Below are 22,449 nucleotides of genomic sequence, written 5' to 3' on the forward strand. Positions count from 1 at the left end.
ATATTAATATGGTAAGAAATCTACCATTAATATGGTAAGAAATATGGTAAATAAAATAAAGTGAAAAAGGAAATTTGGATAGTATAAAAATAAATATAAACATACAATAATACAGAGGGATACAAGCTTGTAATCTAATGAAATTGATGATATTCTGAATCATAAAATTTACTCAAGAGGAAATCCTAAAAGATCAATAAACATGAATAAAATTGAATATATTTAAGAATTATGTACAAAAAAATTTCTAGTCTTAAAAAGTTTAAGTATATTCTGAAAACATTCAGAAAAAAGATAATTCCTCTACTAATTTCTCTATTTGTCCTAGAACAGGAAGGAAGAAGTGAAGGGAGGGAGGGAGAGAAGGAAGGCGGGGAGAAAGAGAAAGAAAGACAGAAAGGTTACTCAATTCATTATAAAAAAACATGCCTTGTTACCAAAATTAACAGTAACAGAATAAAAGAGTTACAGTCTAATCTCACTTATGAACACAGTAAAGAGCCTCAATATATTAACATTTACATTTAACAATAAAATTGTCAACTTTATTCAAAAAATTTCACAGATAAATAAAAATGCTTAAAATTAGGAAAACTATCAGTGTCATATATTAAATAGGAAAAAGGTGAAAAAAATCACATAATCTAAATAGATGTTAAAAAGGCATTCAATTTAACAACCAACTCTTAAGGGAAAAAAAAAATCTATCTTAAACCAATATCCCACATTATGCTTAACAGTTAAACCCTAGAAGCAATTCTAAAATCGGAACTAAGGGAAAGATACTTGCCATCAGCAGTATCATTCAACACTGTCCTGGAATTTTTTGCTAATACAGTAAGACAAGAAGAAAAATAAAACCTTAACCTTCATCTTAAAAATCACTGTCAAGTTATTACAGACGGAAGTCAGCCATACCTCCCAGGCATGTTAGTTTAATTAAAATAAAAAAAAATCCACCACTCAAAGCTCTTTATTCCTATCTCACTCTTTTTAGAAAAAAATTAAAAGCTTTACTATGGACCAAAGACCAAATAGCACTCCAAGGATAATCAGACAACTAAGCTAGTTTGGGCTATATTATTGGGAGGAATAAAGATTATATATAAAATCAGCCTGAAGCAAATATTCTCATGTTTTTCTGTTTGAAGATTTTCCTTCTTAGAACAGATCTCCAAGGTAATCAACACAGTCCATAGAGGGATTCTTCTAGAGAAGACAGATTCTCTTGTTTCTGCAAAGACAGTTATGTACCAATCTAGCAAACATTTTTTTACTAGATGTCAGACACTAAGACTGCTGCTGAGAATAAAATAATAAAAGAAAAGACATACAGTTTACATTCTAATTGAGAACACAATCAAAGTAACAAAGCCAATTACAGTAAGCATAGTATGTGTTATTTTAGGAAAAGACCATCATACTCTGGGATAATACAAAATAGGCACAAAACACAGACTTGGGAATTCATTAAAAAACCTGTAAAAGAAATGGCAAGGAGACTTTAAAGATGAACAGAAGTTAGCCATGGAAAGTGAATCACAAGTGTTTCTGAGCAGGAAGATCAACTAATACAAACAGGCAGCAGAGAGGATAGTTCATTCAAAAACTGAAAAGACAGGGTGGCTGGATTATAATGCACAAAGAGAGGGAGAAATATAGTCAAATGATATTACAGTGATAAGAAATTGAGTCACAGATTTTGCAAGACCTTTTAGGGAATGCTAAATATTGAAGAGTTTCTCCTTCATTTTGAAGGCACTGAAAAGTGTAATAGACACTGGTTGTTCATCATATCATCCATTCCTAAGTCCACTCATTCCAAACATTACTCAGATGTTCATTAGAGTGCCCATATCTTCCTCAAGTTACCCATATACTTTGGGAGAAGCTTAAACCGAATTGAATCCCAGAGATTGAGCCAAACCAACCATGGATATTTCACTCACTTGTTGCCATTTTGAGTCAGTTAATCCAAGCATAAAACCAATCAGAAAAACTCCCTAAATGAAGGTCAAATGCTTTGGGATCTCAAACACATATGCAAAATCCCTTCACAGTAGTAACTTGATTAGAATTGATTGAATAATTAGGAGGTGTGTCCATAGGGGGGTCAGAAATCTTGAGGACCATTCTTACAATTCTGCCTCTAATGGTTAGCCCTATAGCCTCTAAAGATTTACATTCCTCCTAAATGCAAAATACATTCACCCATCCCAGCATCCCCCAAAACTCAACCAATTAAGTCAACTCAAGTCCAAAATCTCATCAAAATGCCATCAGCTCAAAAACCCCCAATCTCATCATCCAAGTTTGTTGCAAATGAGGGTCCTGAGTGTAACCCATAAGTATAGCTGTTGGGCACAATTTGACTCCATCTATAAAACCAGAGACAAATCATCTGTCCCCAGCACTCCGAGCATTGAGTGGTGGGCTAGGCATAGGGTAACAGTCATAGAAATTCCTGTAAAATGAGAAAAAGTGAAAGGTAAAATGGAGTCACTGGTCCATAACAGTTTTGAAATCAAGTTGGGCAAATGTGCCTTTATCTTAATTAGGTTTCAAGACTTAGGAATCCTCTGTGGCTCTAAGCTCCACCCTTTTAATGACCCTTCCTTTTTCATGAAAGGCAGCACGTGTTTGCAGCAGAGTACTTTTATCAGTCTCCTTTCATTTTGGACTCTCTCTGGCTCTTTCATCCCCATTAGCAATGTTCCTGCTGTACACTTCTCTGAAGAAACTTGTGGGTCTTAAATAAATTTCATTGGGTTTTAGTCTATTAGACAAAAGCTACACCCACAAATCTTTTTGGGGTAATCCTTTCTCATCTTGACTCCTACTGAGAGGCCTGAGAGCTGCCACTCTTTAGCTTCATAGAACTCTCTGGTTTGGTTGAGAATATCTGTGGGGCACACCCATGACCTTTTAATAAAGCTCTTTGTACCACTTAAATACTCTTTTGGTCTTTGGGTTTTTAGTAAAACACTCACTATACAGCCACACTCTCATGTTTTTCTCTGTCACATTTTCAGAGGCAATCTCCTTTTTGCCAGCTGGATCAAGGTGAGAATTTCCCAAATCATCAAGTCCTGGCTCCTTTAATAATTCTTCCCCCAATTTTTTCTTCTTGCATTTTACTATGAAGCCACAAGAAGTCAGGTTGCACCTTCAACACTTTCCTTGGAAATCTCCTCAGCTTTTCAAGTGACCCAAATTAATTACTTATATATGGTGTAGGCGACATTTCTGGTAAGCTTTCTGCCACTACAAAATGAGGAACCATTTTCTCCAGTTTCCAAAAGCACGTTCACCTTTCCTGCTAAGCTCTCACTGGCAGCAATCTCTAAGTCAAGTATTGGATAGAGGATATGTGGTCTAGAGAAATTGACAACTCCCTCCAAGGTACAAGGTGAGGTGCTTCACTGGTTACACCAGTGCCAAAGTGAATGTATCCAGTACCTGCAGCTGAAGAAAAACAAGAACCAGTTTCTTGCAGCTAGGCTGATCCCTATGACCTGGACCTGACCTTTAGCTAATTATAATGTCATTATATTATCATTTGCATTGCAGTTACTATGACTTACATCATGCATCTGACACCATGACAGCTCTGAAGGAACCAAATAAGGAAGAAAAAGCAGGAAAGGGAGGTTCCCGTCCAGGGGAGGAGATAAGAACCAGGTCAATAGGACATTACCAATTCCTGCCCTTGGGGGGATAAATACTCCCAATTGTGACTTCCTTGGGGCAATTCTTCGAGTTCACCCACACTTCTCTCAAGTGTATGCTTTCATTTTCAATAAATAACTTTCCCTTTCCTGCATCTGTCTCGTCTTGTGGTCTTGAATTCTTTCTTGAGTGGAGACAAAAACCCAGTCACCACTGCTCCGGGTTGAGTCCTCTCTTAGACATCCCTATGAGCCTCTGGCGACTGTCTAAGTTCAAGGCAATTCAGGCTTTTCTATCATGTTCCTCAAAATTCTTCCAACCTCTACCCACAGCCTGGTTGCAAAGAGATTTCCACATTTTTAGGTATTTATTACAGCAGCATCCCACTTCTAGGTACAAAAATCTGTATTGGTTTTTTATTGCTGTGTAACAAATTACTACAAATGTCATGGCTTAAGACAATATCCCTTATTCTCTCTGTTTCTGCAGGTCAGAAGTCCTGGCACTGCATGGCTGGGTTCTTTCCCCACAGTCTCACAAGGCTGAACTGCAGGTATCAGCAAGGCTGCATTGCTGCATTCCTTTTAGGAGGCTCTGGGGGACGAATCAGCTCTCAAACTCATCCAGGCTTCTCATTATTGTAGGACTGAATGTCCCTTTGCTGAATCCCTCTCACGCTCCGAACCTTTTGTCAGGAAGTGTCCATTGCCTTTTAAAGTCCCATTTAATTAATTAAGTCAGGCCCACTGAAGATAACCTAATCTTAAAGTCAACAAATCTGACCTCAATTACACCTACAAAATGTCTTCACCTAGATGAGTGTTTGAATAACTAGGAGTAGATGTGTGTACACCAGGGAGAAGTTTTGGGACCCATCGTAGAATTCTGCCTACCACAGGTATATGGGTAGGAGTGGAAGAAGTATTGAGTCATGCTGGATGTGGTTACTACCAAAAATTTTTCCTAAGTGATTAAATATTTAAATCTCCCACCAGTAAATTATGAGAAGTTACAACTGTGTTACATTCAAGCCAATATTTCAGCCATGCTGATGGATGTAAAATGGTATCTGGTTGTGGGTTTAGTTTGCATTTTCCTGATTACTAGTTTTTGTCTTCTTTTAAAGGAAGTCAGAATATTAAAAACAAAACAAACAAAAAAAGTTTTAAAAGATTGTATTAATTATTCTATCATGTGTTTTTAACATAAACTTCTAAAATGTCATTCATCCATGCTGTACTATGATTATACGTCTGGGTCTCTGCTTTAACATAAGCTGTTCAAGCAATTTATTCATCTTTGTTATCTCAACATTTCACATAATTCCTGACACACAGAAGGCACCCAATGTTTGGTGAACTAAACTTAATGTACGTTCTAAAATGTGCTTTTTTCATTTCCAAATTTGAAGCACTACTCCCACTCCTAGGCCAACCAATAATGGTCCAGTACTTTCAGCAGTCTAAGACATAATTTGTCTGAAACAGTATTGCATTAATACAGTTAGAGGAATAAGATATGCCTTAACTCTACCTACCATAAATCTACTTAACTTTCTGGCCCTAAGCATAAAAAATAGTGTTTTCATTATTTTTTCTTTACTATTTTTCACAAGTCTTAGCCCATGTTGCTCATTGGTACAGCTAAATTGCTCTTACAGTTACCTTTGTTTATGTAATCCCTCCTTCCACATAACTTTTATACCTGAGTACATTTTAAGGTCTCTGTGCAACCAGACCACTTTCTTTGAATGTCTCTCCCAATTTCCCTGCCGGAATTTCTCAGTCATTATGGATAATTATATTCGACAAAGTTATCCAACATTTCTTGACCATCTTTCCTGTTACACTCTGAAGGTCAACAAATTGCAACAGTCTTTCCTCAAATACAGAACCTTTTTTTTTTCCTTTTACTTTTTAAATTTTGTCTCAGTACATGGTTCTCTATACTTAGAATTTCCAAGGTGACTCATCATTTCCATATCACCAACCAGTTCTCTTTGTAATTGAGAATTAAGTGAGAGTAGTAGATCCCTTTGTCTGTCTTCATAATCGGCCTGATATCATTCCATTTCTGTGTTCTAGTCCTGAAATTCATCCCACCAAATTGCTCTCATGTCTAATGCTTATACACTTTTCATTAAGCTGCTTTCAAAGAAAAATATTTTGCTGATATGATGCAATTACTACAACCCTGTAATCCTAGGTCTATGAGTTATTTCAATATTATGATTAATTTTTTTCTTGTTAAATATGTACAGTGAATTAATTCAAAAGAAGACCTGTATAGATTTTTTGAGTGCTGGCATCTAGCCAAATACTCTCTTACAGCTATGTCCTATTCATGTGCATACTGAACAAATTATAAGCAACGCACACTAATTATATAATATTATAATAAGAATATAATGGAATAAATTTGTTTCTACATTAATTTATATATGCTACTGAAAAAATATGATGCCAGGAAAGCAGTTAGTTCCTGAAGCACCTTACAGGCAACAAAACTGTTCTCTCACTGCTGTGCTGGTATCTGAATGAATTACTTCATTTGTCACACAGTTTTTTTTCTTAAGAGGACTTTGGACATTAATGCTTCATTGATAACTGTTAGTATGAAATTTTGATTATTAATGTATCCCATGAGATAATTGTATTTTCTTAATCATTAGTATAGGATCCATGCATGCTTTTTTTATTCTCTAAACCTAGACATATCTATCATCAAATGAAAGAACTGTGAATCACAGAAATAAACTGTTTTTCTTTATTCTAACACTCTGATTTACTATTTTACCAGGATTTCTTGGAGACCATCCTTAGAGATACCATAGATGCGACTTCTTCTGTACCTGACCACCATCAGCTCCTGACTCTGGAACTCCTTGAGGTAGGATCCTCTCTCTGTGAAGATTTGCCATGATAACCTGCAGTGTATGTTTATACGTTTGGACTACATACTGCCACATTCCTGTGTCCCAGTGAGGAATATGGACATGCCACAGACAGACAAAGTACCAGAGGTATTCTTCTGCAGGAATTTTACCTCCTGGCAGAATCTCTGTAGTGGGTGGTGATTTTAGGAGAACTTCTATACCACTACACTGACCAAATGACATCATTTTGATGTGCTAGAGTCCAGGGTTTCATAACTTTGGCACGTGATATTTTAGAGCAAGTAATTTTTTGTTATGGGCACTGTCTTTTGCATTGTAACGTGTTCACAGAATCCCTGGCCTTTATCCACTAGATGCCAGGAGCACTGCTTACCCCTCACACCCAACTGTGACAACAAAAACTGTCTCCAGACATTGTCAAACACCCCCTGGGGTGGGGCACGCATGATCAAACCAAGTTGAAAACTACTCTGTTGACACCTATACTTACATTTCCAGCAGGCGTGTGAGACTGACAACAAGAGGATGTGTCCAGGTCCTCAGATGCCCATCACCATCTCCACCTGCTCTACTTGCATTTGAGGCTGATGCAGGGCTTCCCCTGAGATCCTACTGGCAAGTACACTGAGGAACTCTCCCAGCAAGTTGAGAGGCTGGCCCTATTCCCAGCAGGTAGAAAATAACTGAACCTTGACTTTTGGCTTCCTATTCCTCCCCTTTTTCACCTCTCCCTCCTTCCATTAACTCCTCTTCACCTTTGCCCCTCTCCTAGAATTGTGATTCAACCAAAGCCATTTAAACAACACAAAGAATATACAATGCCTTCCCTTTAATACAAAAAAGGAACTATATGGAGATTTTTGCTTGTGTACACAGACTGCAAGGATTACTCAAAGGACACAAAAGAAATTTATGTGGTTGCCTAAGGAATTGAAGATATGTCTGGAAAGGAAGGAAATTTGTTTTTCACTGGATATCCTTTAACCTTTTAATTATTTTTTAGATTGTGCATAAAGTCCATTACAAAAAAAAAATAAAATCAAAGAATAAAATTCAAAGAAAATATTTCAAAACAGAATAGCAAATATCATATATATATATATATGTATACACATATATATACACACACACACATATGATAAATAAGAGATTCTTACCTTTCTCTGCAAAATTTAAGTGAATGTAGTATGGCAGGTCTCTTCTGACGTAAATTCCATAAATGTAAGGTGTCATCAGCCAAGGCACTCACAAGAGCTCCCTTAAAAATAAAGTGTCATATATTTTATACGGAACATAGTTTACAAACATTAAAGCTGGTAAGGACCTGCCAAAAAATGTCCTTCCTAAATTTTGAAACTTTATGCCAATAGATTTAGTTCTGAGAAACATTTACCAAACCCAAATTCTAAACAGTAGATATCAAAGTGTATTGTATGCATATGCATGTATAAAAAAATGTTTTGAATTCTTAGTAATTTAAAGTATAACTTATTACCTTATAAACTGAAAGTATACTAGGGTCAGTTGGATATTATGGTTGATTACTGTAATGTAAAATTAGAGGTCAGACTGTAAGTTACTTGGTCACGTACATAGTACATGTACATACTGTACACTGTACGTACTTCCTTCACTTGCACTAAAAGAGCAAAATATGATACGAAGTAACCTTCCCATTTTATTTGGCTTAAGACAAATGCTTGTGAGTGTACTATGCCCAGATCAAAATTCTACTACTAGAATATATGGAAAATAAAGACAGCATTCAGCACACTATAACTTCAATGTCCAAAGGGTTGATTAATATGATTAATTTACAAAGTTAAAACATCGGATATTATTAAATACGATTAAGTATGGAGAAGATAATCTCTAGCAGTATGTGAGACTCATGCAGGGGGCTCAGCTACACCCCTAACTTGACAAATCAGAATTTTCAGAGCGAGAACCTATGCAGGTGTATTTCTAAAAATTTCCAGAAGCAATTCTTATATGCGAACAGAATTAAAAATCTCTAGACTAAGGTTAACTTATTAAGACACATGAATGTTTTTTCCCAAAAGAGTGAGATATTCTTCTACCCTGAGAGAACAAGACAAAAGATGCAATATGAGAATTTATATTAATTTCAGTTTAGGTTATTATAAGAAATCTTAAAATCTCCCTCTTAAAATAAGAGAGCTTTTCATTTATCCAAGAAAATTAAAACTGCTCTGAAGGCAAAATTTACATTAAATGATCTCTCCAAGTCCTTTCTGCCTTCAAAATTCTGATGTCTACTCTGCTGTATAACTCTCATTCCTACAAAGTGACTAATGAAAGCAGAAATACGTGAAGTTCACTAGAAAGCATACTCTTATCTATATCACTTTGAAGCAGAGAAAGTCAAAGGATTTAGATTATCAAAGATTTGTACTCTTCATTCTTATTTCCACTGTAGTTTCAAATCACGTCATCTTCTTTCTCAAGATGTTTGCCTCATCTTAAAGTCTCAAGGAAGAGAAGATGGAGAGCCAAAATGGCAGTAACTGCTGACCTCCTCTGGTGGTGCCTTCAGCTATATATACGTAGATTTCCCAAACTGAACACAAACAGCTACCTCCAACTGTCAGATTTCCATAGCTGTCCCATTTAATATTCATATTTTACTAAGAATTTTTTCAAACAGTAATATTATTTTTAAGTACTTAAATGTAAGACTCAAGCATGTAAAATAGTCATTTCAAAGAACTCTGTGATGAATCCTATTGATGAGAAAAGAGTCCTATAATATGAATAACGACAGCATAAACTACAAGATTTCTAAATTTAGGTATATAGGTAATCAATTTGCAATGTTATTTACCCTGCCTCATGTACTCCTTTAAAAAATAATCTTAACACAAGAATAAAGACAGAGACTAGATTAGAGGTTGCCAAGGATTAGGGACTGAGAGCAGGGAGTGTAATTATAAAGGGGTAGCCTGAGGACATTCATTTCCAGTGGTGTAACTGAGCTGCATCTTGTTAGTGGTGGTCACTACATGAATCTATACATGTGATAAAATTGCAGGAAACTACACACACACACACACACACACACACACACACACACGCACACGCACAATGAATGAATGTAGAAACAGGTGGTGAAATCTAAATAAGGTATGCAGTCTAATTAATAGTACTGTACTTATGTCATTCTCCTGGTATGACATTGTACTATTGTTACATAAAATGTTACTACAGGGGAAGAGGAGGGATGGGTACCCAGGACTTCTTTATTTTGAAACTAACTGCCAGTCTAATTATTTCATAATTAAAAAAAAAATTAAAATGGTAAAAATAATCTTGAGTCCTCATATATGGGTTCAACAACTTTCTATATTTTGATTTTTTAAACATGCCTGTTAAACAGTTCTACAGAGAACACTGAAGTTTTTTTTTTTTTAAATGTTCCCTTTGACCCTGAAAAACCTACATAATTATGTATTATTGGGATCATACTTTTGCTGAATGTTTTCCATTATCATCTTTAGCTCTTTACACCCATGATGCCTCTCTTAAATCTGACATGAACAAAACATTTATCAAAAGCCAGAGGTACTGAGTCATTTTTTTCTCTCACACACATTTAAGAATCTACTCCATGGAACCCAAGGGCTTAAGGGCAAAAAGAATGTCCACAAACTAGCCTCACATCTAAGGACAGCAGAGCCTTTTCTGGAGTGACTTCTTTTTTCCTTCTATGACCAGCTTTTCCTGCCTGTCACTACTTGCAGTAAACACCTATTCTCAGAGCTGCTTGTACTTTTTTAAAACCCGCAAACACACGGTGTATTGTGCTGATAAAATGGGGCTTCTCGAGCTCTTTCCAAAAAGAAAGGCATCATCAATTACTTCAACAAATAAATGATACAACAAGAACTTTGGACAATAACCAGTTTCTAATGGATTTTGGTTTCCTGGTTGTATTTCAAAACTCATCAAAGTACATTTTATAATTTATAAGTTTCCTCTTTAAAAAATATCTTAATATAAATTTTTATATGTTAATAACTTTGAAGATCCCTGAAATAAAATTTAAATAGAGCATAGAGCACCCTGTACCAAAAATATTTACCTTACACCCCTGTATTTGCAACACCGTTCTGAGAAACAGCTTACATTATTTACGCAGCTGTCCATGATGATGCCTTAAAGTGAATTACTATAATAGCTGATCTGTAAGAAATTCGTTTTTGTTCAAACATTTAAATGTGAATGCATCAAAGAAATCTGAAAGACAAGATTTGGCCCTATTTCGTACGTAAGTCTGAGAGATTAAAGCAATCCACTAACCTCGTTAATCAGGAACTGGAGCTGAATTATCGCAGCTCCACTGTCGTGCTGGCAATAACATTCTACTCCTGGACGACCAAAGCTGTCATTAATTTCATTAAGGAGTTTATGGTATGTGTAGGCTATTGATAGAAATTGTAAATTATATAATAGACTAATAAATATTCCAATGACCTAATAATATTCAGTACACACTATTTGAGGTCGAGATTTCGGTAGGTTTATTAGACATCAAGCTAATCAGCTGGTTTCTGTTGAAAATTGGAACACTGAATGATTAGAGGTCTAAAAGAAATAAGAAAACTGTTCCTTTTAAGGGAAAAAAAGTATTAAAAACAGCAATATTCATAATCAAGATAATATATATTTAATATACTTTACTCTGGCCAAGTTTTTTTTCTTTCACTTAAAATAAAAAACGGAAAAAAGGCAGAGCATCCAATTTTGCCCAAGTCGGCAAACAAATGTGAAAACTAGAAAAATGCCATTTTTGAATACTGCTTTTAGAAACAATAATCTTTTTACTGGCATTTTTCATTCCAGTAGTCTCATTTTTAAATCAGTTTAGGCTAAGAATATATAATGAAGAAGAACTGCTGAGTTGTATGGTATAACCATTTTTAGTTTTTTGAGGAACCTCCATATTATTTTCCATAGGAGCTGCACCAATTCGCAATTCCACCAACAGTGCCTAAGGGTTCCCTTTTTTCCATATCCCTGTCAACATGTTGTTGACTTTTTGGTAACAGCCATTCTGATAGGTTTCACGAAGTGGTTATCTCACTGTGGTTTTGATCTGCATTTCCCTGATTGTTAGTGATGGTGAGCATCTTTTCATATATCTGACATGTGTTCTTTGGAGAAATGTCTTTTCATGTCCTCCGACTATTTTTCAATCAGATTGTTTATTTATTTTTTTGTTATTGAGTTGTATGTGTTTCTTATATATTTTGGATGTGAACCCCATCTCGGATGCATCATTTACAAATATATTCTTCCATTCAGTGGGTTGCCTTTTTGTTTTGTTAATGGTTTCCTTTGCTGCGCAGAAGCTTTTTAGTTTGATGTGGTTCCATGTGTTCATCTTTGCTTTTGTTTCTCCTGCTCAAGGGAGTATGTCCAAAAAGATATATCAGATAGTTCACTTCCTATGGTTTCCTTCTAGGAGTTTTACAGTTCCAGGCCTTACATTTAGTCCATTTTGAGTTTACTTTGGTACATGGTATAACACCATGCTTTACTTTTTTTGCATGTATCTATGCAGTTTTCCCAACACCACTTGAAGATACAGTCATTACTCCATTATTATTTATCCAAAGAAAACAAAAACACTAATTTGAAAAGATAGATGTATCCGTATGTTCACTGCAGTATTAACAATAGCCAAGATATGGAAGCAACCTGTGTATCCACTGACAGATGAATGAATAAAGATGATATATATTCACGTGTGTGTATATTCATGTGTGTATATATGTGTCATATATATACACATAGATACACATACACAATGGAATATTATGCAGCAATAAAAAGAATAAAAGCTTGCCATTTGTGACAACACGGATGGATTTAGACAGTATTATGCATGCTAAGTGAAATAAATCAGGCAAAGAAAGACAAATACCATATAGTTTCACTTGTATATGGAATCTAAAGACAAAACAACAAAAAAAAACAGACTCACAGATACAGATCAAAGGGTAGGGGGTAGGGAGATGGGTGAAAAGGAGACGGGCAATATAGTCAATAATATTGTGCTAAGTTTGCATGGTGACAGGTAATTACTAGAATTAGTGAGGTGACCGACCACATTGTAAGGTATAAAAATGCTAAATCGCTAGATTGTACACCTTAAACTAATATAACCAGTATAAGGCTGTATACCAACTATTCTTACATACCGAAATAAAAAACATATATATTGAAGAGCTACATAACTATGGTTCTAATTGTGGAATGATGTTATGTCACTAATGAATGTATCCATCTTTTACAATAGGCTTAAATACAGATTAGAATGCAAATTTCTATGATTTTGCATATAATTACACAGCAAACACATGGCATTTTTCTGTGCTAGGCCTTAAACATGTTTTATATATTACTCATTTAATCCTCATAACCTACAAAGAATAAGAAAACTGTAGCATAGATAAATTAAGTAACTTGCCCCAAGTCACACAATTAGAAAGTAGCAGGAATGAAATCTGAATAAATATTCTGGCTCCAGAGTTTACTCTTAATTAATAAAGTATACTGAGTAAAGAACAAACAAAACAAAACGAAAAAAACCCAAATACTTACAGAACTTAATGTCAGGCACTGTTATATGCCTTTTACCTTCTTAAACTTGAAATGAGAAGTTAGACATTTTAACACACTGCTATACTAAGCTACATGCTTCACTACTTAATAAACAGTAATAGAAAATACAAAGCAAAATCTAAAAGTAAAATTTCATAGGATTTAATAAAACTATAGCACTTTGTATACAAATTCACATTCAGGTATAAAAACTATTTCTACATTCTATTAACACATGTGCTAGGGTTTCTCTTAATTAAAAATAATTGCACCAAAGGTTAAATTTCTATTTTCTGTCCACTTTTTCCTTTTGATTTGTAGAAGTATTTCTAGGTGATATTTATATTCAAGATATTTTTCATTTTATTACTAACAATTAACTCTTCTATTATTTTATACAGTAAGACTAATTTTTAGCCGTTAGTACTCTCCTCTTCAAACAACTTGAATTTTTTATTATTGTTATTATTATTATCATTATTATTATCATCAGTAGTATTTTTGCTACACCAATTGCCCAAATGCAACTTTAGGACACTAGATTTCAAACTGGTACTACTGGCACTTGGTTGTGCCAACTCACACAGGGTCGGCCAAGGAAAGAAATGTGTACATCTCTGTTCATCCATTTCTTTTCTCAGATGACAGCAAATACCTTGCCCTGTTAACTGGAAAAGTAAGTTAATTCAAAATTTCCCAGATATATTATTCTTTCTGATACCAATTATCATATTCTACAGTTCCCATTTTATATGAACGGAGTAAAAACTTCTCTTATATGACCAGATCAGGATTGATAACTAAGTTAATAAAAAATGTGATCTATTGTGAATAATTATAAAAAATTTACCTACCTTACATATTATTTTTACATAAAACATAATTTTGCTAATCTTGTGATATTAGCCAAAGACATTTTCTTTAAATGTGCCTCTATTAACTAGGGTTCAGGATAGTTTCTCTTGAAAACATAACCATAACTACCCAGGTACGAGATTTTAATTTTTTAAATGGAACGTCAAAGATACTGGCAAGAAGTCTAAGTGCAGCATCAATATAGTCTTATTATTTTTTTTCCAATTGTCTACTCTTATCCACATAGCATCAGATAGGAAATTTTAGGTGATGAACCTTCATGAAGTTTTTCCAAAGTATTCATCGTAGATTTTTACATATTAAAATACCTTTCTTTACGCATTTATATTTCATCAGTTGATATAATATTAAAGTGAATTCCTTGATTATAATATCAAATATAACAGACACAAACAGATTTTGGAAAACACTAAACTGATTCTTGCTAAAAAAAGAATCAGCAGACAGGTCTCCTAATTTGGGCCTCTTGGGAAATAGCCTGTTGGTCTAGAAACTTCAGTATGCAGTGGACATCAATCAATATTTTATTCATATAAAATGAAAAGTGTCTGTAAATCCAGGAAATCAGTTACGTGGAGGTCAAGAAAGGTTTTATTCTTACTCTATGTATGGCATTATTCCAGACCAATCTGTAGTTTTCTTATGACATTAATATTAATAGTTTATTTCCAGCTAAGACGATAAATGTTTTCTTAATAAAAGAGTAAAAACTACTTACTGAGTATCTACTAAGTTTCATTCACTGCGTCTTAAATACATAATTGGACTTAATCCTCAAGGTAATTCTGAAAAGTAGTTATCATCCTTATTTTACAGGTAATAATTCTGATGCTCAAAGAAGTGATTATTTTCAAGGTTAGTACTGATTTGTTTCCCTTTTCCTTTGAACAGGGTAGTACATGCTGTAAGCAGCCCTGAACGGTCTTAGTACTAAAGAAGCTCTACGGATTGGGAAAAAAATCATTTCATAATAAATCATTACTTCACAATAAAAAAAAGTTTAAAATTAAATTTTAAAGAACGAATATTGTTTATCTATAATCAAGAGATATTAGTGTGGAAAGAACACTAATTGCAGAGCAAGTAGTTCTCAATCCTGGCAGTGTATGAGAATTCCAGTTCTAGTGCAAATTTACTAAGCCCAAATTACCTGAGAAGAAGCCTGAGTAGGTATCTTTTATTTTGCTATTGTTGTTTAAGTGCTACAGGAACATCTGAGGCGCAGAGAGAATTAAGACCTCTACTTTCCAGTCAGTTCATATGTCAGCTCCGCCATTATTTACTATGACCTGGGGAGAATTATTACACCTCTCAACTTTCTTCTTTATAAAATGCAGATACCTATCTAGTTTAGCTTGCAGAACTGTGGTGAGAATTAAAATCACATAGTGTACTCACCAAAGGATTTATCGTTAAACAACGATGAGTATTATCATTATTTAACACAATGTATTCATTACTTGAACAAAAACTAAAATTACCTTACAATGGATATATCATAATGTAAGAAAAATCAATTTTGAATATATTAGTTCACAAAACAGATTGTCACAGATGCAAATATTAATATCTTTTCATGCCTATAATGATTATTGCTTCTTGCAGACATGGTTCTTCCTAATATTGTCATTACTAAGTCAACCGTTTTATTAGACAATAAACAAACACTATAACAAACATCTTCTTTGTAAGTTTTTCCCATTTATTGTGGCTATTTCACAATTAAATGAGAAAACAAAACATCTGAAAATAAAGTGAAGAAAACCCAAAAGAAAAGATTACATATTGAACAATTCTGCCAAAATTTTGTTAAATGCAAAAATATTCATTTATTATTCTGGTGTCTGCTTTTATACATACATTAATCAATTATAAGGCAAAGCTAAAATTGTAAGGGTACACTGAATATTTCTTGATGTCCGTATATCTTATCTTCCAATTCTGAACTCCAGTACATTTTTTCAAAAATGGTGCGATCTTCCTATTGTAGATACCTTGACTCTGAATTCTTCTACTGCTTACCTATCAAAAGCTATGATACCTACCTAATCCTACTAGTCATCTTTGTCTCTGGAGCAAACTAATTAATTTATCTGACCCATGGCACCTACCAGGTACTTCCTGCACAGGTACACTTATAGTTATCTTTTTTTTTTGGGGGGGGAGGGGGGAAAGGAGGGCTAGAAAGCGAGGGAAAAAGAAGGAATGAGGTGGCCTTTAAGTGTATCATAGCAGTTAAAATTTATTGAATACATAATATGTGTCAAGCACTATATATGTATTACATCACAAGAGTACCTCTATTATAAACTCTGTTTTTACAAATGAGGAAACTCAGGTACAATGAGGTTAAATAACTTACCCAAGGTTGTACAGCTAATTAGAAAGGAAGATGAGGTTCGAACCCAGGCAGCCCAACTCCAAAACATGTATCACTAAGCCTTACTACACACACAAAATGAGAAAAAGCCTATTTTCACATGTAAATGTTACTTCCTAACTTATTTTAAGTCATTTCAAAACTGGAGAATGAACATAGAGGAAACATTTATAATCAATATTTTGCACCTGAGTACATAATAAAGTCAGACTAGTCTAACATTATAAAACTAGACAAATGTAACCTTTAGTAGCAAGTAAACACCATGAAACCAATTAGGCGTAAACAATATGCCAAGGAAAAAATTTTCTTCCAGACTCATTTTTCATGTTAGTTCATGATAATACATACCTATTAATTTTAATAATGAAGCACCTTGGCCTAGCAGCATAAGCATTCTAATTCTAGTTGAAATTTTGAGATGGCATCATTACAAATGTCTCCATATGTAAAACAATCAGCCAATAAACATTTTAGAGACTACCACTATTGGAGAGGAACAGTTCTTAACAAGGTTAAATAATCTATTAAAATGAGTAAATAACCCTATCCTCTAAAAACTCACAGAATCAAATACTATATCATTAGAATAAAGGATAAAAACCATATGATCATCTCAATGGACATAGAAAACAGTCTTTGACAAAAATCTAACACCTTTTCATGATAAATACTCAACAAGAAGGGAACTTCTTCAATCTTACAAAGGGCATCTATGAAAACCCACAGCTAACATCATACCGTCTTTCCCTGAAAATAAGACCAGGTCTTATATTAATTTTTGCTCCAAAAGACGCATTAGGGCTTATGTTCAGGGGATGTCATCCTGAAAAAACATGCTAGGGCTTATTTTCTGGTTAGGTCTTTTTTCGGGGAAACACAGTACTTAATGCTGAAAGACTGAATGCTTTCCTGCCAAGCTCAGGAAAAACAAAGGATACACACTATCTCCATTTCTATTCAACATTATACAGGATGTTCTAGCCAGGGAAACCAGGCAAGAAAAGGAAATACTAAGAGTCCAGATTGAGAAGGAAGAAGCAAAACTACGTCTATGCATAGATGACATGATCTTATATATGGAAAATTCTAAGGAATCCACTTAAAAACTGTTAGAATGAGTAAATGAATTTAGCAAGGTTTGTACAACACAAGATCAGTACATAAAAATCAATTGTACTTCTTTACTTGGCAATAAACAATCTGAAAAGTGAAATTAAGAAAACAACTTAATTTACAATAGCATCACAAAAAATAAAATACTTAAGGATAAATGTATCCAAAGAAATGCAAGACTTGTACACTGAAAACTACAAAACACTGTTGAAAGAAGACCTAAGTAAATGGAAAGACATCCCATGTTCATGAAACATAAGACTTAATATTGTGAAGAGTGGCAATATTCACCAAACTGAGCTATAAAATTAATGTAATCTCTATCAGAATCCCAGCTGTTTGTAGAAACTGACAAAATGATGCTGAAATTCATATGGAAATGCAAGTGACCCAAAATAACTAAAATAATGTCGACAAACAAGAACAAAGTTGGAGGACTCAAACTTCCTCAATTTCAAAATTTAATCAAGACAGTGTGGTATTGATCTATATAGACATATATAGATCAATGGAATGAACTGAGAGGTCAGAAGTAAACATTTATGATCAGTTGACTTTGACAATGCTACCAAGACCATTCAATGGAGAAAGAATAGTCTTTTCAACAAATGGTGCTGGAACAACTGGATATCCACATGAAAAAGAACAAATGTAGACCCCTTTCTCACATTCTATACAAATATTAGCTCAAAATGTAGCAGAGACCTAAGAGCTAAAACTATAAAACTCTTAGAAGTAAACATAAGAGTAAGTCTTCCTGACCTCAGATAAGGCCATGGTTTCTTAGATAAAATGCCACAAGCATAAGCAACAAAAGAAAAAAATAGATAAATTAGACTTCATCAAAATTAAAAACATTTGCGCTTCAAAGGATACCATCATCAAGGAAGTGAAGACAATCCATGGAATGGGAGAAAATACTTGTGAATCATATACCTGATACAAATTTGATATTTAGTATATGTAAAGGGCTTTTACAGCTAAACAAAAAGACAATCCATTTTAAAAATGGGGAAAGTATGTATGAATAGACATTTCTCAAAAGAAGATATGCAAATAGAAAAAAAAATCAATGAAAAGATGCTCAACACCATTACTATCAGAGAAATGCAAATCAAAACCACAATGAAACACCACTTCACACCCTCTAGTATAGCTGTAACAAAAAAGACAGACAATAACAACAGTTGGTGACAATATAGAGAAATTAGAACCCTCAATTATTGTTGGTAGAACTGTAAAATGGTGCCACGACTTTGGAAAGTAGATTGGCAATTTCTCTTTAGTAAAGAGAGTTACCATATGACTTAGCAATTCCACTCCTAGGAATTAAGGAGAGGAATGATAACATATACACACAAAACAGCAAATGTTCATAGCAGCATTATGCATAATATCCAAAAAAGAGGAAAGTCCAAATCAATCAAGTGATGACTGAATAAATACTATGCAGTGTATTTATACAGTGGAGTATTCGGCCATAAAAATAAACTACTAGTACATGCTAAGATATGGATGAACCTTCAAAACATCATGCTACGTAAAAATCGTCATAAAAGGCCACATATTACGTGACTACATTTATATGAAATGTCCAGAATAGACAAATCCATAGAAATAGAAAGTAGTTAAGTGGTTATGATGGGTGGAGAGGGTGACTGCTAGGGAGTATGGGATTTCTTACTGAGATAATGAAAAAGTTCTGAAATTAAAAAGTGGCGATGATTGCATAACTCTGACCTTAATGAAAAGCAGCAAATTGTACACTTTGAAAGAGTAAATTTAATGGTATGTAAACATCTCAGTAAAGCTGTCATGTAAAAAACAAAGAATCAGATTGTATGAACGATAAATAATAACATATAAATAGGCAAAAATAAAAAGACGGAATTTAAGGCAAAAAATGATGGCAATTATTAATGAAACAAGTTAAACATGCTATATTCTTAAGTTACTCCCTTTTATCTGGGATTTTAGAATATTTTTCATAAGCAATGAATGAATTTAATTAGCATCCTAAATGAAACACAGATACTAAAAGAATAAGACTACAGTAGAGCAGTTTCACAATTAAGTTCCTTATTTCCTTTTGCCCTGTATTCAATTTTTAGAGATTTTTACTTTATTCAAGATTTAAACACAAAAGTATTTAACAGATGAGAAACAACAAAGAAAATGCAGTACGCTATTAAACAAATAAGACCAATAATATTAAAAAAGTATTGTTTTAGAAATACATAAATCTCAAGAAAAATATAGCTTTTTTAAAATTTAGAAATACATAAAAATCTCAAGAAAATACAGGTTTTTTTAGAAATTTGTATTTCCATCCAATAATTTAAAATACACATTAATCCTTAAAGTATACTGATGAAAATTCAGGAAATTCCCGTTTCAAATTATAACAATTGAAAAGGAGGGAAAAGAGGTTTTGATTCCAGACAGTAAGCTGAACAAGTATGTTTGCTGTCACTCTGTTCCAAGGACCTATTTTAAAAAATACAGCCGAAAGATTAAAAAAAAAAAATACACCATATGAAGGATTGTTTTAGAGGCTGACATTTAACAAGAGAAAAAATAAGAAAAGTTATCAAAGAAATAAGAGAACATGTATTTTACTTAGTTTCTGAAGACTCTGAGTCTTCAGATGAAGTACCCAGAATGATAAAATGAAGTAAGACCCACACCTAAATATACCACTCTAAAATCTCACCAAATGAACACTTCAAAAAAAAATGCTACAGACTATCAGGAAAAAAACAAACAAGAAGTCACTTGCAAAGTAAAGACAATCAAACCGATAAACTTCTAACACCAGTAGCTACAAGACAAGGAAGCGACCAAGGCCTTCAGAGCTGGAGCACAGCAGTTTTCAGCTTAGAAATCTACATTCAATCAAACCACTAACAGAGTTTAATAGAAGAAGGACCTTTAGATTTGCAAGGCCTCAGACATCTTATCACTTCCTTAGGAGGCCAATTAAGACTGTGCTCCAATAAATGAAAGGAGGAAACAAACAAACAAAAAGCAACGACATGGGATCTAGGAAATAATGAATTCAACCCAAAGGAGATGAAATAAAAAGTCCAGAATAGGGATGTGGTTGATGTAAGGAGCTACACAGCACTGGTCCAGAATGGAAAAGCACAGCGGGGGATGCAAGGAAGGACAGGTACATGAGAGCAAGAGGGCTTCAGAGATGTGTGTCTCTCCTAGAGAAGCCTGAGGAATTTCAGCAGGGGATGAAAGCAGCCAATGTGTCCGGGTGGGAAGAGGTGGACAGAGGAAGCCAGATGTACAAGACAGGAAATGTACTCAAAATAGGATAATCCTTGGCTATGGAATGAAAGAGTCATAATAGAAAAAAAGAAGTATGTCCTAATACATTTTCAAATTTTAGAATCAAACAAAAAGTTTCTATTAATGGAGACGACAGCTGGAGGGAAAGGAACGGAGGAAAGAAGAGTGATGGGTTAATATTTTTATTTTACAAAGTGGAGAGCCAAGAGCTAGTATGTATAGTTAATTTATGGAGCAAGAAATAAGGAATTAACTGTAATAATTAGTGAAAGTTACAAAGGCAAGCAAGAGAGAAAGTCAAAATAGTGACATGACTATATTGGGAGGAAAGATATGAATCACAAACTCATTTATCAAGACAGGAAATCAACAGATAATTTCTAAAGTTGATAAATTAAGAAACATGTTATTTATAGAGTCAGCAACATGACCAGAAAGAGTTAAATGGTTCCCTCTGGGGAGCAGGGTAGGCAAGGAGGACACAGCAGTGCACATACTGTTACTTTTATCATAACCCTCTCTGGACTATTTAACCTTTAAACCATGGAAGTATCTTTACAAATTTAGTTACTTTTAATGAATTTTTAAAGCAGAGAAGAGTATCAGCACAGAATTAGACAGACCACTAGAAAACTGTCATCAGGTTTACTTCTTGTTACTATATTCATCTAACTGACTTACGTCTCAGTACTACTAGAAACACTGAATCAACAGCCTCTTGCTAGATCCACACCATAGGTAGGTGAAACCTGTTTTCAGATTAGGCAAGTGGTTTATCGTCCCAGAATATATCTCGCTTTTCCATAACCACGGGTTCTTTCCAACTATACCTTCGTTCATTCACTATTTTACAGATTTGGGTGGCAATAATAATGGGCAAATTAAGGGGAGAAAAAGCAGAGCTTCTTCTACTAAAGATCCTACTTTATCTCCGTGTTTTCCCAACGTGTAGCTCCTAAAAGGTAAAAAGAGCAAGCAAAAGACTATTTCTCAACCTTGTTTGCTTAACCCATTCATTTAATTGTTGAGAACTTGAATGGACATTGGGGATATAAATCAGTCTGAATCCTCAAAAGTCTTCAAGTCTAAAAATAGAAATATAAAAGCAATATAGCAGGTAGGTACACTGATACCCCCAAACAGTGTTCATTTTGTAGGTAAGAACTTAGCTTGAAAAGAAAAAGCTTTCCAATTATTTTCACAGTCGTCATATTTTCACAGTTCATTTGGGCTTTGGCCTGTCTTACCCTATTCTATGTCATGCTGTTCTTTTGTATTCCTTATTACATGGTCATATTGGATTCTGTAGATACTCGTTTCCTTCAACAGGGATCATGTGCTACTGAATTTCGTGATTCCTTTTGAAAGCTTTCCATACAGGCTACCTAGACTCAGGTAATAGGATGAAGGGAATCTTCTCTCTTCACCGTCAGAGCTTGGTACATTGTTTGGCACAGAATAGGCACTCGATAAATACTCATGAATGAGAAACAATGAACGAATGAACTTTAAAATCTAAGAAACATGTTTATGTCCAGTCATATCTTCTTAGGTAAAATTAGTGCAATTTTCAGAAAGCCAATAA

At 34.2% G+C, this 22,449-nt stretch overlaps 1 protein-coding gene across 3 annotated transcripts in view; it reads right to left on the minus strand.

Annotated features, from left to right (window-relative positions):
- STXBP5 (syntaxin binding protein 5) overlaps nucleotides 1-22,449 on the minus strand; it is a 167,615-nt gene that overhangs the window by 128,247 nt on the left and 16,919 nt on the right. For all 3 annotated transcript variants that reach the window (XM_081032575.1, XM_081032574.1, XM_081032573.1), the window contains exons 3-4: nucleotides 10,886-10,967; nucleotides 7,723-7,823 (exon numbers count right to left, since the gene is read on the minus strand). In XM_081032575.1, coding sequence (XP_080888701.1) covers nucleotides 7,723-7,823; nucleotides 10,886-10,967 — 183 coding nt within the window. The remainder of the gene's footprint in view (nucleotides 1-7,722; nucleotides 7,824-10,885; nucleotides 10,968-22,449) is intronic.

This window comes from Rhinolophus hipposideros (genome assembly GCF_964194185.1).
Source record: "Rhinolophus hipposideros genome assembly, chromosome: 3".
In the NCBI taxonomy this organism is placed as follows: Eukaryota; Metazoa; Chordata; class Mammalia; order Chiroptera; family Rhinolophidae; genus Rhinolophus; species Rhinolophus hipposideros.